The 21,976-nt window shown below is 36.8% G+C and overlaps 1 protein-coding gene across 2 annotated transcripts in view; it reads left to right on the plus strand.

The window, feature by feature from the left end:
* rgs7b (regulator of G protein signaling 7b) overlaps positions 1-21,976 on the plus strand; it is a 105,960-nt gene that overhangs the window by 50,698 nt on the left and 33,286 nt on the right. For both annotated transcript variants that reach the window (XM_058406574.1, XM_058406575.1), the window contains exons 3-4: positions 8,094-8,190; positions 18,766-18,816. In XM_058406574.1, the coding sequence (XP_058262557.1) occupies positions 8,094-8,190; positions 18,766-18,816 (148 nt within the window). The remainder of the gene's footprint in view (positions 1-8,093; positions 8,191-18,765; positions 18,817-21,976) is intronic.

Genomic DNA, 21,976 nt, shown 5'->3' on the forward strand with positions numbered 1-21,976 from the left:
TGGAGTTCTTAAATACTACAATGGTCGATTGCTTGAGGGACATTGTAGATTGGTAGTTAAGTGTGTGTAGTCAAATCTCTTTAAGTCTTTGTACATAGGCGTGGAGTTTGAGAGCAAGAAGGGTATTATTCTCTAGAGGAAAATTTTTTACAAATTGGGTGAAATATACATATTAGCATACAGATGTTTATTTTTCAGTGGTGAAAAGATGAAATACTGTCTCTAAGAGCAAACTATTAAAAACATGAGGACAAATAAAACTTTATACAGCTTTGGCCTTGTTCTGGAAGTTCTCCGCCATAGTAAACTCCCACCTCAACCAAAATCTTTTTGCACTTCTGACAGGACAATGAATTATTGTAAGGCCCTGAGAGAATTTTGCCCCAGCTGTCAAATGAATAATGGGAAGTTGGGAAAGGGATGCCTTGTGGCTCCGACTGCAAACTTTGTTGTGTATCTTAGCCTGAGGGATAGTGAGAGGAAAAAAGAAAGCACATATACAGCCTTAAATAAATCACAAACACAGACATTAAAGCTGATAAATACATTCTAATCTTATTGTTAGAGAAACAAATGAAATCTACACAAATTCCATTTTAGGGCTGTTGCATTTGAGATCATTTGGCTTCTTAATTTTGTTGCGGATATTCAAGGTTAACGAGTGTGGGAGGATTGTTTGTAGTTTTCCACCATGCAAACTTCTACAAACTACAGATTGCTTGAAAAATAATTTTATATGTAGAGCAGTAAAATTCCAACTAAATTGCAAAGACTTCCTCTAACACGAAATTCTACCTTTAAACGTCAGATCGCACCTTTAACCTGAGTCTGGGATACCGGACTATGTACTGATGAAGAAAATGATTCAACATCCTGGCTGTTTTTAGCTCTACAACATTCTTCTTCTTCTTCTTCTTTTTCTTTAAGATAATCAGCATGTCTCACACTGCTTCTGAAATCACATCAGCGAGTCTATTTGAGCTGGACATCTAATATTAATTTTGTTAGAGTTATATGTTGAATTTGAATGAGAAGGTAAAGATTGAGTCAGGGTGAGGAAAGAGAGAGAGGGGAGAGAGAGAGAGAGAGTAATGGAGAGACGATGAGAGATGTAATGAGAGAGCGAGATGATGGAAAGAGGAGGCAGGGAGTCTTGCAGGCAGAAAACTTTTCAGCAAAGTCATCAGAAAGGTTAGATTAAAAGTGGGCGAGTCTCCAGGCCATTTGTCAAACGGCTGTTCTGAGACTCAGGAAAGGTTAACAGAGATATAAAATAGATCACAGAATAGATGGCAAGGTTACAGATCCAAGCCATTTGATCAGAAAAGCCAAAACTTTCATAAGGCATCTGAAATGTCCCATATAATGGAAACATTCATATGTATGTAGTATGAATCAGATGATGTCCAGCATAACTGACTATTACAATGTAATTTTATATGTATAATATATTCAATAACTGTAGTTTTCTTCTTTATGTTTAAAAGGTAAAGATGTTTACAATACATTCCTGGTGTATTGTGCTTTTTATGTTGGATTTTTAATCACATAGTAACCTGCATGATAACTAAAATATTTATGTATAAGGACATTAAGGAATAAAATATAATGAGTCACGCATTTATTGGAAAATAATTCAAAGACAGTTTCGTGTGATGAGGCTCACCATGAAGCGGCTACACCGAAGTTGACAAGTGTTGTGGAATATCCAAGAAACTAGTTCCTATTATCACTTGCATATGTTATAGCAGCTACACGCAGTCACTCCCACAGCCTCTTTAAATTTCTCTCTCTTGAAATTAATAAAAACAATCAAGCAAACCAAATTAAAATGCATTTTTTAAGTTAAGTTGTCTTTATTTGTCACATATACATTACTGCACAGTGAAATTCTTTCTTGGCATATCCCATCCTTGGGGGTTGGGGTCAGAGCAGAGGGTCAGGCATGATGCAGCAGCCCTGGAGCAGGTGGGGTTAAGGGCCTTGCTCAAGGGCCCGACGATGGCAGCTTGGTGGGGCTGGGACTTGAAGCCTGATCTTCCAGTTAGCAACCTAGAGCCGTAACCACTTGAGCTACCACTGCCCCTGTCATCTTCCCTCTGTCCTGAAGACTCTTGATGAAAAACTTACTGTCTATGACAAAGCGCTGACACCGGAGACTCCTTCCATAAAATTCTGCATTATATACCCAGTTAAATATTTCTCTTTGCTAGGTAACAACATATTTTAATTGGATTATTACTAGCCTTAGATTATTATGACATTAGAATAAGTGTGTTAATACAAAGAATCAGTAAGAATCAAGACAATTCTGTGAAGTAGTTACTCATAATTCGATAGAATTTAATATTGGAGTAGATGTTAATAAAACTACATTTATGCACATTTTTACTGCATGTTAGATTATATATGCATTTAGATAATAAGTTCCAGAAATCAGGTATATTTTTGCATTAAGAAGCAACACATTTTTCGCACATGTTTAGCTGTATAATTGTAGAGGATAGGGAGGAACATGTGTAATAATAGTAAACTTTATTATTATAATTTGTTTCCTCATTTATTCCATAATGTTGTATTTATATCTCACTATTCCCATATTATTCTACTTGTAGGTTACATTCTTCAGTGATGTTTACCGGCTGGATCAATAAATTATCTTTCTTTCCATATGGCACGAATTATACATCGGCTGGTGGATAAAATCAATAGGTTCCATCTGCTGAATGTAGACCACAGAAGAAGTGAAGTGACACTTGAGTGCATCTTCATGGCTATATATCTTGAAGTGGTAATGAATGTGTGTGTGTGTGTGTGTGTTTATAATTTCATATACTTTACACGGCTGCTAATATAGAGCAAATCTGAAATCTGACAGGATTTTATGACTAGGTCACTAGGTCAGATTCATTAATATTTATAAGCATTTGGAATGCTAGCTGAGCTGTCTTGAGGAGACATGCCTTACAGGAATATCTATCTATCTATCTATCTATCTATCTATCTATCTATCTATCTATCTATCTATCTATCTATCTATCTATCTATCTATCTATCTATCTATCTGTCTGTCTGTCTGTCTGTCTGTCTGTCTGTCTGTCTGTCTGTCTATCTATCTATCTATCTATCTATCTATAGATTTCTAAAGCAGTGTTTTCATACTTTTAATGGAAATGGCTTTGTTTTAATTTAATAAGCACTAAGACTCAATGACTACATGTTGAGATTTCCCATAAAGTGTTTAAGTATTTAAGTTACCAAAACTGCTGCTGTTAGCTAGTTCGAGTCACTTTGGTGCCACATAACCACTCTTAGCTTTGTTAACAGATGCAAATGCAAATACACGGCCTGATAAATGTAAGGTGCCAAAAAATATCAGAAACTCAGGTATCCGCTGGCAATTCTGACAACATTTACAATCATTCAGCTCTCCACGGCTCATCCGCCCGATGATCTCAGACAGTCATTTTTTTTCCATTTCTGACTGGAAAAACTCTTCTACTCAAAACTCAAATACGATAAGAGTCTTAACACCGGTAAATAGATCCAATCAGCCTTGCATTTCTTTCTCCGCACAGGGAAACATGTCAAGATGCACATCTGTGGCAATCAGACACAGGACGATAGCGTGTATTAGCTAGAGATTAGATCAAGAAAACAGTAAAATATTCCTTTAATTCGAAGCGGAAATCGTGTGTCATGTTACGCTAAAGAGATCAACAATATGTTAGGGCCTTAATCACAGAGATAAAGAGGCTGTTTAATATTTATAATGCAGGTAAGTGATGTGTGATTAAACACTTGTGAGTCTTCCTGATGCCAAAGCCATTAACGTTGCATCAGACTAACACGGAGGAGGATGAGTCACCCAAACAGCCCACTTGTGTTTAAACTGTCAAGAGCATGAGGGATTCTGTTTATTACTCAATAAATCGTGTGTGTGTGTGTGTGTGTGTATGCTTCATTTTGCATTAAAGAGGTGTTTTGCAGTAGCAGGAAGTGTGCAGGATGTTGCTGCATAAACATTAATTAGTGTTTTTTTAGAGCAGATTTTCTTTGCATAAGGCATACCATGAATCAGTCAGTGGCCTTATATATTTATATATATATATATATATATATATATATATATATATATATATATATATATATAAAATGATATAATGCCTATAAGTTCTAATGTTTGTCAGACATTCAGGGCTTTGTAGTTTTTCATAAGTATTTCTCTTTTTATCCAGCCTACTAGGGGCAATATATTCATGGGAAAGGTCAAATAAATAAAAAAAAAAATCATATCAATCCCATTTCTGCTTCTCTGAGATGCCCCAAGTGCTTGTTCATAAGCAGCTAAAATCTGAAGGTAGAGGGGAAAAACACACGTCTCACACTGAAAGCCAACTGAGTCCTGACTCACTTTATACCAGACTCACAGTCAGAAAATAATTCATTTGTTTACACTGATTGAAAATATCCCATAAGCCGATTTCCATTCCACTGGTGGAACAGAAAGCCAGGGTACTGGTTAAAAGAGTAAAATGGCTCTAGAGTGCATTCATTGTAGAGCTTTATAAATATTTAGCTGTGATCAAGTGGATGAAATTAATCCGCACCGTTTAGAGACAAATTGCTATTTATTAGATGGATTGATAAATAGACTCAATGAGCACAAACAGGGATTAATAAACAGTGGGAATTTATTACCTGCAGTTTTACTGCACATGAAATAGACAATTACTGTGTCACTGCAGTGTGACTGATTCTTCAAGCACAGCTGATCCGAGACATTATGATGATTGTAGTGGTGATGTTAGCGTTTAAAACTGTCCAAACCTTTGGGTTTTAATCCATGTTTATTTTTGCAATTAAGTATTTATTTTCTTTGTAAAGAATTTAAAAAAGCAACTTGTAAGAGACTTGTTCATCTCTGGTCATTTGAAGACTAGACTACTGCAACACTCTACTGGCAGGTCTACCTCTAAATGCTAATGATCCAGGATGCAGCTGCAAGACTTGTTTTCAACCTGCCTAAGTTCCAATACACCACAACACTGCTGCGCTCCTCTGCTAGCTTCCAGTAGCTGCTGCATGCATCAGATTCAAAACACTGATGCTTGCCTACAAAGCCAAGAATGGACCAAGCTCTTATCACTCCTCTCACTGCACCAGAACCCCTCAGATCTACTAGCAACTGCTCGACTGGTCCCACCATCTATCAGGGTAAGAGGTAGGTATACGTCAAGGCTCTTTCTTGTTCTGGCACCGAGGTGGGGGAATGAACTTCCCCTAGATGTCCAAAAACAGATGAAGATGAAGACCTATCTCTTCATTAAACACTTAAACTAGCTCTTATTTGTATTATGTATTGTTGTATGTGTTTTTTTATTTTATTTTATAGGCTGATGGTATCCTAAGTCTGTGACCTATTGAACCAGAGCTAATTTACTGACACTTTAAAGCACTTTTGTACGTTGTTCTGGATAAGAGCATCTGCCAAATGCCAGAAATGTACATGTAAGCACAATAATAAAAATTTTGCATATAGTCATTAAACTTTGTTATTTTTTAATTTGAAAAGTTTCAGGAGCAAAATGTACTCTAGGAGTTCCTCAATGTTGTTTTAGGAAACCAATCAACATTATTATTTTTTTAAACTCATTTTGTAAACAATAATGAGAGTTTTATCAGTTCTACCACACCTGATTCAGTTCACAAAGAGCTTGTTAATTGCCTGAGCGAGCTGAATGGAGCAGGTTAAAGCAGTGGGAAAACAAAACTATGAGTCCATTCAGAAGCAGACGTGATCTCCATCATCCTCTCAGGTGGTCTGAATGTGAAATCTAAATGTGAAAGATTAGATAAGAGCGCACGAGACGGAGTCACATGAAAGAAAATACAAAAAACAAAATGCATAAACCATCGTGATGCCGTGTAGTCTCGGAGAATGACGTGAAAAGTAAAGGGCACATGCCGTCCTGTTACCTGCTTAAATAAATTTCAATGAATTTAGCATGAAATGGAAACATTTAATATTCATTTCATTTTCCAGAGTTAGACTATACCGTTCAAAAGTTTGGGATCACATGGAAATGTCCTTGCTTTCTAAAGAAATGAAGATGATTTTTAAAGAAAGATCTTCATTGTCACACAGAGGCAACTGAGATTTCAAAACGTTCACAATTACAATGAAACTTTAAGATAATGTGTTAACATTTAGTGTTTTATTAGTGTTAACATTCAACATTCATTCAAGTACAATGGCGCATCCTTGTTGGAATGTTCAGGAACATTCTGGAAAAAAGAATGTTCCTCACACATCCAAAAACCTTTGTATTGAAGTAAATGTTCCTAGAACTAGACCGTTCAGAATATTAGAAATTGTTAGCTGGAACATGGGGTGAAAAGGCATTGTTTGGTCCACGGTTGCTTGTTCAGGCTAAACCATTATCGCTGCTCAGCTCACCTGAAGCAGTGAAAAGGTGTTCAGTGACAGAGTGTGATTAAATATAAAGGGGTGAAAAAGTTAATCTCTCAAAAGCGTACAATGATTGAAGCAATTTGTCTTGTGTCCAATCTCCTAGAAAGCAGTGGCTTGAATAAGATGACACAAAGAAAATTGTCTGTCAGTGATGGGGTGTGTGTGTGTGTGTGCCCTGACTCTGCCTCAATTCATGAAACAATAATGACTCCAATACCTCAGAGCAGTTTGTTTTTGTCCATGTGGCAGATCTCGTGTGAAAAGAGAGTGGCAAGTAAGCATTTTTAAGCAAGGAGGACAGCTATAGCAGTGTGTGTGTGTGTGTGTGTGTATGTGTGTGTATGTAAATGCAAATTTTACTGCCATTCTGTAGTAGAAAACGGTTGTACTGATTAAAGGAGCAATAAAAGTGGCCTTCTTTAGGTTAGTTTAGTATCTGGAGCGTCAGGAGTTGTGTGTTTGTTTACAGACTCAAAGAAAGAAAGAAAGAACTTTCATACTTTTCATGGTAAGAACTTATCTTTACCATGCTGTGAGCTACTTCCTTCATAGAACACCACAAACTGCTTCTATCCAGAACAGAAAAAGGAGTGGGAGGCCCAGGGTACAACTGGAAAACATGGAAATTTCCATGTGTAGCTTTACATCTAAAAGAAGTTAAGGGAAGTAAAAGAAGTGGCTAATCATGTTGGTGAAAACGGTTAGTGTCTCATTTAACTAAGCCGATCAAACACCAGCAAGACGACATTGTGTGAAAATAACAGCCTATTAAATGCTCACATTTGCATGCTCTGCATATCTATGTTTACATTTCTGGTATTTTGGCAGATGCCCTTACTTACAATTTATCTCATGTTTATACAACTGAGTAATTGAGGCTTAAGGGCCTTGGTCAGGGGCCAGCAGTGGCAGCTTGGTGGACTGGGATTTGGGCTCACAACCTTCTGATCAGTAGCTAACATAAAGGTTAGTTGTAACCTTTACCACTAAGCTACCACATCCCCCTCAAAGTCGGGTCCAGGGAACCACTGGGATCCATGATGGTTTATGAGTTATTATATGTCTTTTTCAGTTTGTTTAGTTATTATCCTGTTTGACTTATCACTTAAAGTGAATGTATTTAATTTAAACCTCAAAAATTAGAACGCATGTCAATAATTTCAGCTTGGACCTGATGTTTTATCTGTGGAAAGTTCAGGAAAGTGAAAGATAAACAGAATACAGGGAGAGTTAAAAGACACGTATGTTTGTGTAACGTCTGTTTCTCCACTGGAGAGTGAGCTGTGCAATTCCAGCCATGCAAAATGAATGTGCTGAACGAGTACATATAATTACAGAGAGAAGTTATCCTGTGATTACACAGAAAAGCAGCTTAATTAAGGAGTGGTAATTATCTTGATTGTTAATGATGTGATACTATAAAACACTCAGTTCTCTGGTATAATTCTCTTCTCTTCTCTTCTCTTCTCTTCTCTTCTCTTCTCTTCTCTTCTCTTCTCTTCTCTTCTCTTCTCTTCTCTTCTCTTCTCTTCTCACTTCCTCCACCTTTATTTCTCTTATACTCTGCTCTGCTATTTGGGTATCCCCTCTTTACATTTTCTCTTCTTTTCCATTGCAGATGGAGGACATTATCGCTCGGATGCAGGAGGAAAAGAACGGCATTCCCATTCGAACAGTGAAGAGTTTTTTGTCCAAGATTCCCAGTGTCTTTTCAGGTGAGTTGAAGATGACTAAATCCTGGTGTTTACTGCATCTGCCATGATCTTGAGAACATCTGAGTCTTTAGAGTCTTATAGAAGAGTAGCAGGATTGTAGCTGTCTGTCAAACAAAGTGGTGGTAAAGTATTAAACATCAAGGCGTTATATTAGAAAGCATGAGTTTTATTGTTGTAAAATAAACACGTTTGAGGATGAAGATGAAATTTCTGCTAGATTCTACAGAATTGTGGGAAGCTGTCGAGGTGAAATAAAGTTGTATAAGACAACTGTTAAGCCTTGATTTATTTGTCAAACATACATTACATATTTACTGCATTTGGCAGATGCCCTTACTCAGACAGACTTACATTTATCTCATTCATACAGCTGAGCAACTGAGGGTTATGGACATGGCCCAGTAGTGGCAGTTTGGTGGTCCTCAAAAACTCACAACCTTCTGATCAGTGGTCTAATGCTGAACCATTGAGCTACCACATCCCCATATCCCAGGTTGTTTGGAAGTTGGGGTCTGAACACATAGACGGTTATGATTTCGAACCCTGCAGTAAAGAGGGATAACACGGGCCCAACAGTGGCAGAAGCCCAAATCTACCTATCAACAACCCAGAGCCTTAAACATTTGAGTCACCCCTCAACATTTCAGAATTTTACTCAAGGCAATGTTTGTAGTGTATGTTAATATGAGAGACAGAGAAATCAAATGATTTTTGCTGTTGTGCCCACAGTTGTGACCTTACACAAATTTTCACGAAGTAATCATGTCCAGCAAGTAATAACTTAGAAGCCATGTATGGAGTATATTAAGCTGTGGGTTCCAAAATACTCATGACCATGACTATCTTGTGGCTATTCAGTATGTAGCCTCAAAATATGAATTCATGACCTCTGTGTATAAACTTGTGGTTGCAGCTCTGTTCTGTTCTGTACTGATTTACTGATTTTACTCAAAGCTTGAATAATTGGTTGACTCCAGTCTATTGCCATGCCTTACTTTAACGTTGGCACTTGAACAAGCAAATGGATTTTAAAACGTTCTCGGCAAATAAGTTACAAGTTAAATCCATGTCCTCCACTGCACTTGACTGTAAAGAGAAAAGTGGCTCGTAACGAACAGGTTGTTAAACTATGTTTAATAGCCGTCATATTTTCAGTCTTTAGAAGCTGCTTGGTTTAAAAATGAATTCAGTTCAATTCAATTTTAATTCTATAAAGCTTTTAACAGTGGGTGTTGTCTCAGAGCAGCTTTCAGGATTCAGAATAAATATATTTTTCCCTAATGAGCAAGTGCCGAGGAATAATTCCCTATACGAGAAATAAACCTTGAGAGGGACTCAAAAGGGAAGCCATCCTCATCTGACACCAGAGAGTGTGATTACAATTAATTTCCTTTTTAGATCTGTATATAGTCAAGTAGTCTTGTGTAACCAGAAGCTTTTGAACAACTTATAAGCATAAGCATCAGTATGGTTTCTGAATTCATTATAGATGAAACATTAATTTAGCAAAAAGACCTTTAAAGTCATCAAATGTTCAACGATGAACCCACAACTGCTGAATTCTCAAATTTGATTGGTTAGACGGTGCTGATTCCTTTTCTGTAACAGTGGCTCTCTCTGATAGCAATCTATCTTATAAATGTTTATATTTAAGATTCAAGATTTTATTTGTCACATAAACGGTTATACACATGAATACAACTTCCAACTCGTGAAATGAAAACCCAGCCTTCTCCTCCTTACACTGGGCATATAAATAACTACATTAAAAATAAGACATGAATAATAAGAAATAAAAAAAATGTATTCAGAAGGAGCAAAAGGTGGTATAGAAAATGTTTAACGTGTAAGATTTATTCACTCACATATATTTAACACACATATAAAAAATAACTCATTCAGAGGGTCCTGGCAGATGCTTCCCATAATTTAAGTCATGTCACTGATTATTTTCTATGAACAGTATCACGTGTCCAGACAAGTAAAGGTTTCTCTTTGCGAGAAATGTGTCTGACTGTTGAATACTTCTTATTTAAAGCAATTTTAGATCTAATACAAAGTTTGTGTAAATGTACCTGCTACATTATTCCACATATATCCCTTAATGCTAATTGATCATAAGGTGTACGGTAAATAAATTAATATGTTGTTATTATTATTATTGTTATTGTTATTGTTATTGTTATTGTTATTGTTATTATTATTATTATTATAAAGAGATAATAGATGTTATGAGATTTGATGTTATGATCCTGTTTTTATCCCAGCAGTGACATTGTGGTGTTTAAATTCTCCATCCGCACTGTAACTGTGTACGTACATGGTGCACCTATATGAGAATGCTAGTATTCTTGTAATAATTAAAAACTTCTTTTATCACTTTTTGTAATATTACGTCTCTTCAGACTATTTCTATTAGGGACGTTTGTCATTTTTAATATTCTGTACATTTCTGTTGCGACATCTAAATAGCAGAAAATAAGCAGGCTCTTTCAGAACAGTAGCGGGATCGTAGCTGGCTATCAAACACTGTGGTGGTGTTTTATTATTATTATTATTTTATTATTATTATTATTATTTTAAATATTAAACATCAAGGTGTAATATGAGAAAGCTCGAGTTTTAATGTTGTACATTTGAAAATAAATGATGACACATGAATGATGGAGATGACATTTTTGGCTGGATTCTACAGAATTGTGGGATTCTGTTGAGGTGAAATGAAGACTATAGTTATATAAGACATCTGTTATCTTCTGATATCTGTATTCAGAGAGACATTAGTTTCATTCATGCAACTGAGGGTTAAGGGTAAATATGTAAATAGCAGAAAATAGGCAGGCTACATAGTACATATAAGCAGAATAAATCTTTAAATCTATAAACGTGTGTTAGAAATCTTTCTGGATGATCAAAACACTGCAGTTTCACATGTGGTAAGATGACAGAAGTATCAGGAGACTAAGAGCAGGGATAGATAATCAAAGATAGAGTTTCTTGAATGCACAAAGACAGTCTGGACGCTCCAGAGTCTAATCGTATGTTGAAAACAGTTGCCTTTTTAACTGAGGTGTAGTACAGTAATAGATAAATGTAGTACAGTAATAGATAAATGTAGTAAGGTCAGTACAAAGACCATTTAGCTAATGCACAAGGCCAAAATAAGAGAAAAACAGAAAACACGTTAATAGTGTGTAGATCACGAGTAAGCAAACATGACATTAGCTTCATCTTAAATGATTTAATCTTAATTCCGTCATGATAAAAATAGTAATAAATGAATAAATTCCACACATCTTAACTGTGAATCCTGCCGAAGTGGTATAATGAGATACGGAATCTCAAACCAGACCCACAAACATGACAGTGACTTTAATTTATCCAAATGGTCTGTGAGAGACTGCCGACGAGAGCCTTGCTCCTACAGCAACACTGCTCATGATATCTGATCTCCATCTTTATTCACAGGTTTAATCCTTGCTACTAATTTGCCTTTCCTTTTCACACAAGTTCCCTGTACCTTGTGTTCCTGCTTTCGCCTCTGCTAGCTGTCCTCTTCATTAGTGTGGCTAGTTAGCGGCTCCTGTGTGGGTCCACTCCATCACCTCTTCATTAGGATCCACTGTTCTGGGTGAGCTGGGTTTATTTGACCGCATCTCAACCCCATGGCTGTGACTTTATTTTACTTTAATGGTCTCTAAGAGACACAATGAACCAAAATCTTGGAAACTTTATCCTGACTTTGGTACAAAAAATTGTATTATTAGAAAATTATTTTAGCGGTTTAATTGAACTGAATTATCTAGAAATTAGGGAGCAAAATACTGCGGGTCCAGTAGCTGTGCCAGCAATTCTGTGCAGGATCTCAATTATTTAGAGCATTTTTGCAGCAAATTAATATGATCTGGTAGAGTGTAAACAGATCCTGGTTACCGTAATGAAGAGGTGACAGAGTGGCCACACATGGAGCAGGCTGAGAGCACATTAAATCCATTAAATAATCACGCTAATGAAGAGTACAGCTAGCAAGGGAGACAACAGGGTGAGGCTGCCGCTAGCGCTCGCAGAATAATGTCTAAAAGCAGGAATGACGCTGAACCTGATCTTTGACCATTGACATTATTGAAAATATTATGACTTATGTCCTAGCACACACATGCCCACCTAAATACTATACATAATGCCTGCTGGCTATATTATAGTGACAGGACATTTGGCTGTTACCTTGGCAAGTAAAATAAAATAACATAGAATTCATGAAAGGTGAGAGAAGAACAGCAGAGTATTACACAACATGACAAATAAGTCTATTAAAATGCAAGATTTCTCCCAGAATTTTAATTTAAAAGAAATTCTTTAAATAGCACTAAGCAGGAGTCTTGGGGTTTAATATGAAGCACTTTCTGAGAGTTTCATATATCTAAAGATAAACGCAGAGCCATGGGGTTTCAAATTCAGAAGCAAACCACAGGACCAGACAAACAGAGGAGAACTGCTTAAGTATTTTTAGAATTTCTCTCTCTCTCTCTCTCTCTCTCTCTCTCTCTCTCTCACACACACACACACATACACACACATACATATATATACACTCTCCTGCTATTGAGTATGATTATATCTTACATAACCGTGTTCAGCCATGCAGAGCAGTATTGGACTGAACCAACCCTGAACACTGATGCTTCCCGAAATACTTTATATACACACACACCAAAAGTATTTCGGGAAGCATCAGTGTTCAGGGTTGGTTCATGCAGTTTCACTATATATATATATATATATATATATATATATATATATATATATATATATATATATATATATATATATATATAAGGGAGGGTGTTTCATGAAATGTTATGTGTAGTGGTGTATTTCTACGTTGATAGATAGATAGATAGAGAGAGAGAGAGAGAGAGAGAGAGAGAGAGAGAGAGGGAGGGAAGGGAGGGTCTAGTGGTGGTGTTTCATAAAATTTTATGTCTAGTGGTGTATTTCTACGTGAGTGTTTTTGTTTGGAGTTTTACACTACAGGCTGTGAGTTTGATAGTTTGGGTCTGCTGCATTGGACAGCGGTATGTGTTGATCCAGTCTTATGGATAAAAGAGTTACTGTGTGAGAAAGACATTTTTGTGTATGTGTGTGTGTGTGTGTGTGTTTGGAATTGATGGTGTGGAAGTCACAAAGTACAAAAGCTAGGATAAATCTGGAGTATACAAGAGTGTCAAGTGCTGGAAGTGAGACAGATGTGACAGGATTCTGAGATGCACCAAGGATTGATGCCTTCAAGCCCTTCAACAGCATCATCTCATTTTCACTCCTTGAAAGTCATCTTGTTTTCAGTCAATTTTTTAATTGTAAAATTTTCAATTTTCAAAAGTTTGGACAAATCGGAATGTGTCTAAGGACAAGTGAAGTCAGCTAAAGTAGAGAGAGAGAGAGAGAGTGTGTGTGTGCGTGTGTGTGTTTTAGAACTTTCCTAAAGAACGTGAAGCCCTGAAGCTCTTTTACACACACACACACACACACACAAGTAAAGCTCATTGCCGGGTGAGAAACCTCTCGAGTCTTCTGAGTTTGATGCCGCTGGCTATGTGTCTCTATCCGTATGTCTGTCCTGTGTGTGTGTGTGTGTGTGTTTCACCCTGGAGAGTAAGCCTAGTCACAGCTCAATTTGGCAGTGGGCTGTCGTAGTGGCCGTTAGGGACGCAGCACCACATCTCTGGCTGGATATAGACCAGGACAGCAAGTTCCCATCTCTTTCAGATACACACACACACCACATCACACAGATATCAGGCCTTATTCTTCCAGGTTCCCTTTAGTTTGTATACTTTCCTCCTATTTGCCAGTATAGTTTTGGTGTCTCTGTGTTGTTTTTAAGCATGACTGACCCAGCACTCTGACCCCAGCCTCCTATTAAACTGGGTTATGCAAAATCTCTACATTTTTTGTATGTAGAGCTACGTATACAATGACAGAGGCTTTCAATTTTATTCTAAGAAACACTTTGTTTTCACTGACATAAAATCAGAAATAGTATATTGTCTGTCACTGCTGAGAAAGTCATGCACGCAGACGCACACTGCTGTGTGGAAGAATGTGAGGAAGCAGGGTGTCTAATCTCTGAAGTTGGCAGCAGGCCGCCAGAATGATGGCAAATCTTCAGAAAAAGTCATCAGGGAGCAGCTACCAGAGGACTGAGAGAGAGAGAGAGAGAGAGAGAGAGAGAGAGGGAAATGGAGTGGAATTAGAGAGACGGGGGATATGGAGAAAGGAGAAAGAAAATTACAAGGGAGTAAGAATGCAAAAAGGGAAAGGTCCATATGGAAAAAGAGAGAGCTAAAAAGGAGGGAAGGAGTGATAATTAAACGTGTGTATATTTAGATGAAGGTAACAGCTGGTGTTGGCCGAGCGTGTGAAGCCGGCAGCACTGCGGTAGAGCTGAGCCTGCCCCAGTATCAGGAGTGTGTGTGTGTGTGTGTGTGGCTAGGACACAGCACTCCAACACATGGAAAGTGGATTAATTGACGTTTGTTATTTTACATTTGCGATCCAAACTCATAGAACAATTTCGGTTTTTTCGGTTTCTCTCAGTGACCCTGTGATGGACTGGCGACCTGACCAGGGTGTACCCCTGCCATTCGCCCAATGTGTGCTGGGATAGGCTCCAGTAGATCCCTGTGACCCTAATTAGGAATAAAGCGGGTATAGACAATGGATGGATGGATGGATGGATGTTCAGCTGCTGAGTTTTCCCTCATACTCCTCTGAGCATGAATCATGGATGAGCCGTGACCATTCTTCAAAGAGCCGACAAAACTGCTGTTTGTTAGTCTCACGTTAAACACTGCTCATCTCTCTCATCTTTGCTCTTAATTTCAGAACATTACAAGTTACAACATTACACCATGACGATTAAAAACTCAGTAAAATAGATTTGGTCTCTCTGTTCGAATAGACAAGAGGAAATCTTTGCAATCCATAGTCTCTGAATAAAAAAACAAAAAAAAAAACAGGCTACCAATATCAGAAATGATATGAAATGAAATGAAATAAAATGAGATTCCAGTAAAATGAATGGGTGGGCGCTAAAATTTACAGCTGAGATGGTGGGAATTATATAGGGAGATTTGCTTATTAATATCAGAACATATGGGTGGGCCCATGGCAGAGCAGGTAGTGATGCTGTTTCACAGCTCTGTGGTCCTTGGACTTTCAAATAATCCTGATTAACAAATAATAACTGCATGAATTACATCATCAGAAGCTAGAGCAAGTTCTGATCCCAATATAAATATAATATGAACAAATTCCTAAGGTGTAAGTGTGTTAATTATGTCTATGTACAATGTATTTTTTCCGCCTTTCAATACCTTTGTACATGTACATTTAAGGGTCGTAATATGGGGGTAACACCTTTCTGATTATTTTACCAAGGCATTATTAGCAATAACATTGCAACACTTTCACATTGCACTACTACAACCATTAACACTTTTTCCTAGACTCTCAAGGTACTTCACATGTATTATATACTATGTTATTGTCTATGTGTACTGTGATGTGAATACTGAAGTAAATAGTCCTATCCACAACTGTGTTTTACATCTGCACTACAACGTTTAACTTAACTTATTATATTTTATAATTAATGTTTTCTTCTTTCTTCTTATATTTTTGTGTATGTTGTATCTTGTAACTGACTAAAGTGCTGTAACACAATAATTTCCCTCATAGGATCAAGTCTATCTATCTATCTATCTATCTATCTATCTATCTATCTATCTATCTATCTATCTATCTATCTATCTATCTATCTATCTATCTATCTATCTATCTGTCTGTCTGTCTGTCTGTCTGTCTGTCTGCCTATCTGTCTGTCTGTCTGTCTGTCTATCTATCTATGTTGATAAATTGTTTGTCATTGTGCAAACTTAGTAAGACTTGGAGACTTTCAGGCTGCAGTAAATTGCCCAAAATAAAACGATGCGCATTGACTTCTTCTTGTGGTTTTGTACCTTTGGGTAAAATGAATTGCAAATTCACACACAAACCAAGCAAGGTGTTCTGTTTTGCTCGTGTGAAAGCCGCAATCCTCAACAGATCCTGTTAGGAAATCAGCCTGCACATTGTTTTTTTTCTTGCTGGTATATATAAATTGCCTGCCTTCTTCACTTTGTCCTAAGGGTATGTAAACTTTTGCACTCGACTGTAACTCTTCTTGTCCTTCTTCTTGTCTTTCTATAGTCAGTCTCCAAAGAAGTCACACTTTGTGCTATATTTGCCACAACTCGCAGTGTGTGATCTGGTTGTGTGTCTCTCAGGGACTCATCTACAAGCCTTCACAACAGCCCTGTACACAAATATAAAAAGTTGCATTTAAACATATGCCACTGGGATTGAAGTGCCGGTTTAACCTGCTGTGTGCTGTACTTTATATGCTAATATTGTGCACTTGGCTTTCCCATTGGGAGTAGAGTCATGTAAAGGCTTCTTTATTATTAATAGCAGAAAGTGAAGGACAATGTATGGGCTTTGAGAACTTTGCAATGTTAAAATATTAAATAGAAAAAACGAGGGGAAAAAACTGAGCAGTGATGAGACTGACTTGTTTCTTGATGCATGCAAATGCGTTATATTTCTTAAATTTTATATATAAAGATGTTCTGAAGAAGTATGAGGAACGTCTGGATGAGATTTGAAGCTGTTTTCTAGCATGATAGAAGTAGTAGTTCAGTTCGGTTGAATATTATCTCTGTAGTGCTTTTGAGGCGACTTCCATTGTCTCAAAGCAGCTTTAAAGGGAAATAAAAGTTCAGAATAAAAATGACAAAGTTTAGAATACAAATTTATATTTATCTATAATGAACAGCCACAGAGACGAAATGAAGAAGAAACCTTGAGAGGAACCAGACTCAGATCATTTCCCTTCTATAAATGTATACATAAGTACAATTGTGTATAGCCAGGGGTTTTTGGGGCGACTTATGAATACGAGCATCAGCATAATGAATCTGAATTTCTTTCTAGTTTCAGCCTGAAGTCTGTTCTGTAAAAGTTATCAAAGGTTTAACGTTGGAGACAAAACGGCAACTTCAGTTTCATATCATTATGTTCAGAGTTTGTTCTACGGTATGGCTTAGATTAAAACATGATTGTGAAGTCTCGCTCAAACCAAGGCAAGTTTAATTGTATTGATTTTTGTACACAATTCAGTCTGTTTACATAGACAGAATATAGAATATATCGCTTTTTTGAACCTCTGACTGTTAAAAATACTTCAAAACTCCTTTATCAGTGATCAATGCAGGAGAAACACTTAAAGGTCTTAGGTAGAAATCTAAAATGGCTACAACCCTTTAATTGTCCAATAATCTATTAAAAAGCCCTTATTCTAGGAGCGTACCAAGTACAAAGACAGTTAGATGTTTTCTGTGTTTTATTTAAAGAATACAACAGGTACAGCAAGGTGTATTGTTATGTGACGACATTTTTAATAGTTAAATAATGACACTTTTTTATGTTATCACTTACATTACCGTTTAAAGCTTTGGGATGACGTGGAAATTTCCTTGTTTTCCAGTTGTGCACCGGGCCTCCCACTCCTTTTTCTGTTCTGGTTAGAAGCAGTTTGTGGTGTTTAATGAAGGGAGTAGTTTACAGCCTAGTAAAGATAAGTTCTTATGAGAAGAATAAAAATCCTTTCTTTTGGGTCATTTTGAGTCACAACTCCTGATGCTCCAGATACTAAACTAACCTAAAGAAGGCCACTTTTATTGCTCCCTTAATCACTACAACTGTTTTTAGCTGTGCTAGAACAATTACAAAATGTTTCTCTAATAATCAATCAGCCTTATAAAACAATTAACTTGGATAAGTGAACATAACATGAGACTGAACCAGAGGACTGATGGTTGCTGATAATGGGCCCTCTTTAAAAGTCATCTGATTCATTTTATCTTTTTGAAATGGATAAAAATAAGTTTTACTTTATAAAACAAGTAAGTTTCCAAGTGGTCCCAAACCTTTGAACGGTAGTGTACATTAGAGCTGCTAGAAACAGTGGTTCCCTCACCAGCCTTTATTCTTTATTTCTCTCTCTTGATTGAAAACAAAAAAAAGACTAGCTTGATATATGACTATTAGAAAAGTGCTGAGACTGGAGACTCCTTCATATAAATGTGATACAGTTCACTACTGTATATCAACATGGTTTTGTTAATCCAGTTATGTAGTGCATCTACTTTACTTTAAAAGTCCCTGTGTAATAGAAATGTATTAGAAAAAGCATATTAATATTAATTTAATCCTGTGATTTGAGCTGAACAATATTCAGAGCTGACAAATCAGAAATAAGAGAAGCGCTGTGGTTTGAGAAGAAAATCATTCCCAGTTAATCCATACACTTGGGTTCTCCGAGGAACATGAAACATCTGCCTTCTGCCAACACTGCTGTCTCTCTAAATAACAGACACAGACAGTCATAATATTTCTTATCGCATATTGATCATGTGGCAGTGTGAAACTAAATGTGGACGCGGCTCATTTCGTTTCTTCCCTCGTGTTTTTCAGGTTCAGACATTGTGCAGTGGATGATCAAAAACCTAGACATCGAAGATCAAGGTAAAGTGAGCAGTTCTGAGCTTGTTTCATGTGTGCTTGCTGAACCTGTTTCACTGAGTCACTGTGCAGAGAGAAAACACTCCAACCTCACAGCCTTGACCTTGAAGCATGTCCTCTGTCGGGCTCAGGAGGCTGTCGTTTTCTCCTTCTCAGTTCTTCTTCTTCTTCTTCTTCTTCTGATTTCAGCCTCATATACAGTGTGCTATTGTTCTTGTCTAAAAACACAAACCGGCACAAAGGTTTTATTTAATATCTCTTACGTAAAGGGTGCCAACTTTATGAGTAGCATTAGTGTATCTGATTTGGATGAATGAGGTTTTATCTATTTACTCATCTTGTTTCGGAGAGTATAATTACAGGTCTGTAATTATTTTATTAACCCTTAATGAACCAGTACGTTTCCAGACACAGCAAATCAGACAAACAATACTTTATTTTTAAGAACACTTATAATAGTTTACTAAGGTCCTGTTATTTGCTTTAATAAAGCTGAAATGAAACACTTGTAAACGTTTTAATCACTATGCATTATTCTTTATTCATCTCGAATTGTGTTTTTGCCTTACTAGCCAGACTGACTGACCATTGTATTATTAGTTATTATTAAATAATGCACAATAAATACTTAATAAAAGCTTATTCAACAAACTATTGAGCAATAACTAATAGCCTAACTGGCATGGTTTATCCTTTAGGTTCTAGGCAGCATCAGTGACTGAAATTTATGACCTTAAAAACTAAATACATAAATAAATAAATGTATAAATTAATACATAAATAAATAAAAGCATGAATAAACAGATAAAGGCATTAAGGCATGAATAAATAGATAAAGGCATTAAAGCATGAATAAATAGATAAAGGCATAAATAAATAAATAAATGCACAAACAAACAAATAAATTAATAAACAAACAAACAAATTAATTAATAAATATTTGTTCCATGTTCACTAAATATGGAGTAAAAGCTAATATAGTTTCTGTATTAACTGTATTCACTTGACACAGTGTTGAGTCTCTCAACAGTCTCTCAAGGTGGACTAAGATTTTATTGAATTTTGTTTAGTGACATTTTCAGTGTAAAATGCTCAAATGTTTATATAACCAGGTGTTAATAAAGTGAGTTATCACAACTAGTGCAGCAATTATGCAACAATTTGACATAACAGATAATGTTACAAAGCACGTAAATGCCGTTCATGAAGAATGTTTTAAACAACTGCCCAATTTCCAGCTTAATGAAACTAGTGTCCGGCTTAATTAAACACATGACCTTAAATAACCCCTTACACTCTGTTTGTTCCTTGAAATGAAGTGTTACCAAGATAAGAAAATGAAAACACCAGGAAAGCACTAACTCTTCGAAAAGATGTGAAATATCTACTACAGCGGTAGTTATATAATTAATTCTGAAGTCTTACTAAAGACTTACCAGGTTTAATTAATAAGAGATAAAATCAGGAATTAATCTGTGGTTAGAATTAGCTTTGCGCAGCTGTTTTGTGAAGAGGAATGTCATTTTAACTTTAGTTTCATTTGATAAAGACAATTACATAAACACTAATTCGGTATAATAACAGTATATTTAAATAACACGCAGTTTCTACATGTCCTCTACATTCCTGCTTCTAAATCTAAACCTAATATCCTTTTTGGTAATAAAAGAGAGATGGTAAGACTGAAGCAGAGATAACAGCTGTGATGGTTTTGCACCATCTCTCTTTCTTTCTCGTTTTCAGTGGGTTTTTTTGTTTTGTTTTTGCTTTCTTCTCTCTCTGACATTCCATCTGTCAGTCTCCATCTGTCCGTCTCTGTTTCCCCTCTGGCGTTCTCACAGGAAAACAGCTGGAAATGAAAGAAACCGTGTGTGTGTGTGTATGTGTGTGTGTGTGTGTGTGTGCATGAGTGGGAAAAAAGCACCTACTGTATGTAGACAGCTGATTAAAGAGCAAAGCGAAGACACAAGGAGAGCAGACGCTTCATGGGAAGTGACTAAGGATTTCTAACAAGCAAGCACATTTTCCTAGCGTCTCATGTAGATGATACTGCAGGAAAAGCTAAGCAGGTTAACCCCGCCTCACGCTTACACACCGCTCATGACTTTTCATACGCGTTTGTGTTTTAAGGGGTTTGATATTTCAGCTTATTATTAACTGTGTATTCAGAAGAGTGCATTAATAATATAAACGTTTCTTCTGACCAATCAGAATAGAGTATTAATAGCACTGTATTGTATGTAATATCTTGTAGCTTACCGAAAGGTCAACCTTTGCTTTTATACCTTCCTCCAACCTATATGAACATCTAAGCAGCTTTAGGCTTCTTGTGTTTTACAGTGGGCAGCACGGTGGCTTAGTGGTTAGCCCTGTTGCCTCACTGTAAGAAGATCCTTGGTTTGAATCCCGGGTTCGAACAGGCAGGGGCCTTTCTGTGTGGAGTTTGTTCTCCCCATTTCTGTGTGGGTTTACTCTGGTTTCCTCCCACAGTCCAAAAACATGTATACTAGGTTGATTGGTAATTCTAAATTGCCCATAGGAGTGAGTGTGAGTGTGTGGTTGTCTGTCTATGTGTGGGGCCCCGTGATGGACTGGTGACCTGTCCAGGGTGTACCCCTGCCTTTTGCCCAATGTGTGTTGGGATAGGCTCCAGCAGATCCCCATGACCCTATTTAGGAAGAAAGTGGGTATAGACATTGGATGGATGGGTGTGTTTTACATTTTCAGTTTTCTCCATCCATCAGTAGCCTGACATGTAATTGTAAATATCATGAAGAAATTATTTAGAACAATAATAGGAAGGATTTTAATGGCTGTGAAATTGCATCAGATGGAAAGACTACACATTGCATCTGAAAAGGAAAAAGAAAAGTAATAACCTGTGTGTGTGTGTGTGTGTGTGTGTATGATGGATTGGGGCAGGCCATAATGATCAATCCACACTGCAGTCCTCTTTATATTCCCCCAACACATATTGTGCTTTCTTAATATCTGAGAAGCTGCTAAAGTTGAGATTGTATTTTATTATGTCTATATATCTTTATTATTTCTTGTCTTTTTAATTCACTTTGATTTGAAATTGTGCTGCAAAATGAATCACGCTGAGCAGCGCCATGTGTAAGTGTTATAATGAAGAGTCACTCGAGCTGAGAGTACAAAGCTT

Source organism: Hemibagrus wyckioides, linkage group LG13 (genome assembly GCF_019097595.1).
Source record: "Hemibagrus wyckioides isolate EC202008001 linkage group LG13, SWU_Hwy_1.0, whole genome shotgun sequence".
NCBI lineage: Eukaryota > Metazoa > Chordata > Actinopteri > Siluriformes > Bagridae > Hemibagrus > Hemibagrus wyckioides.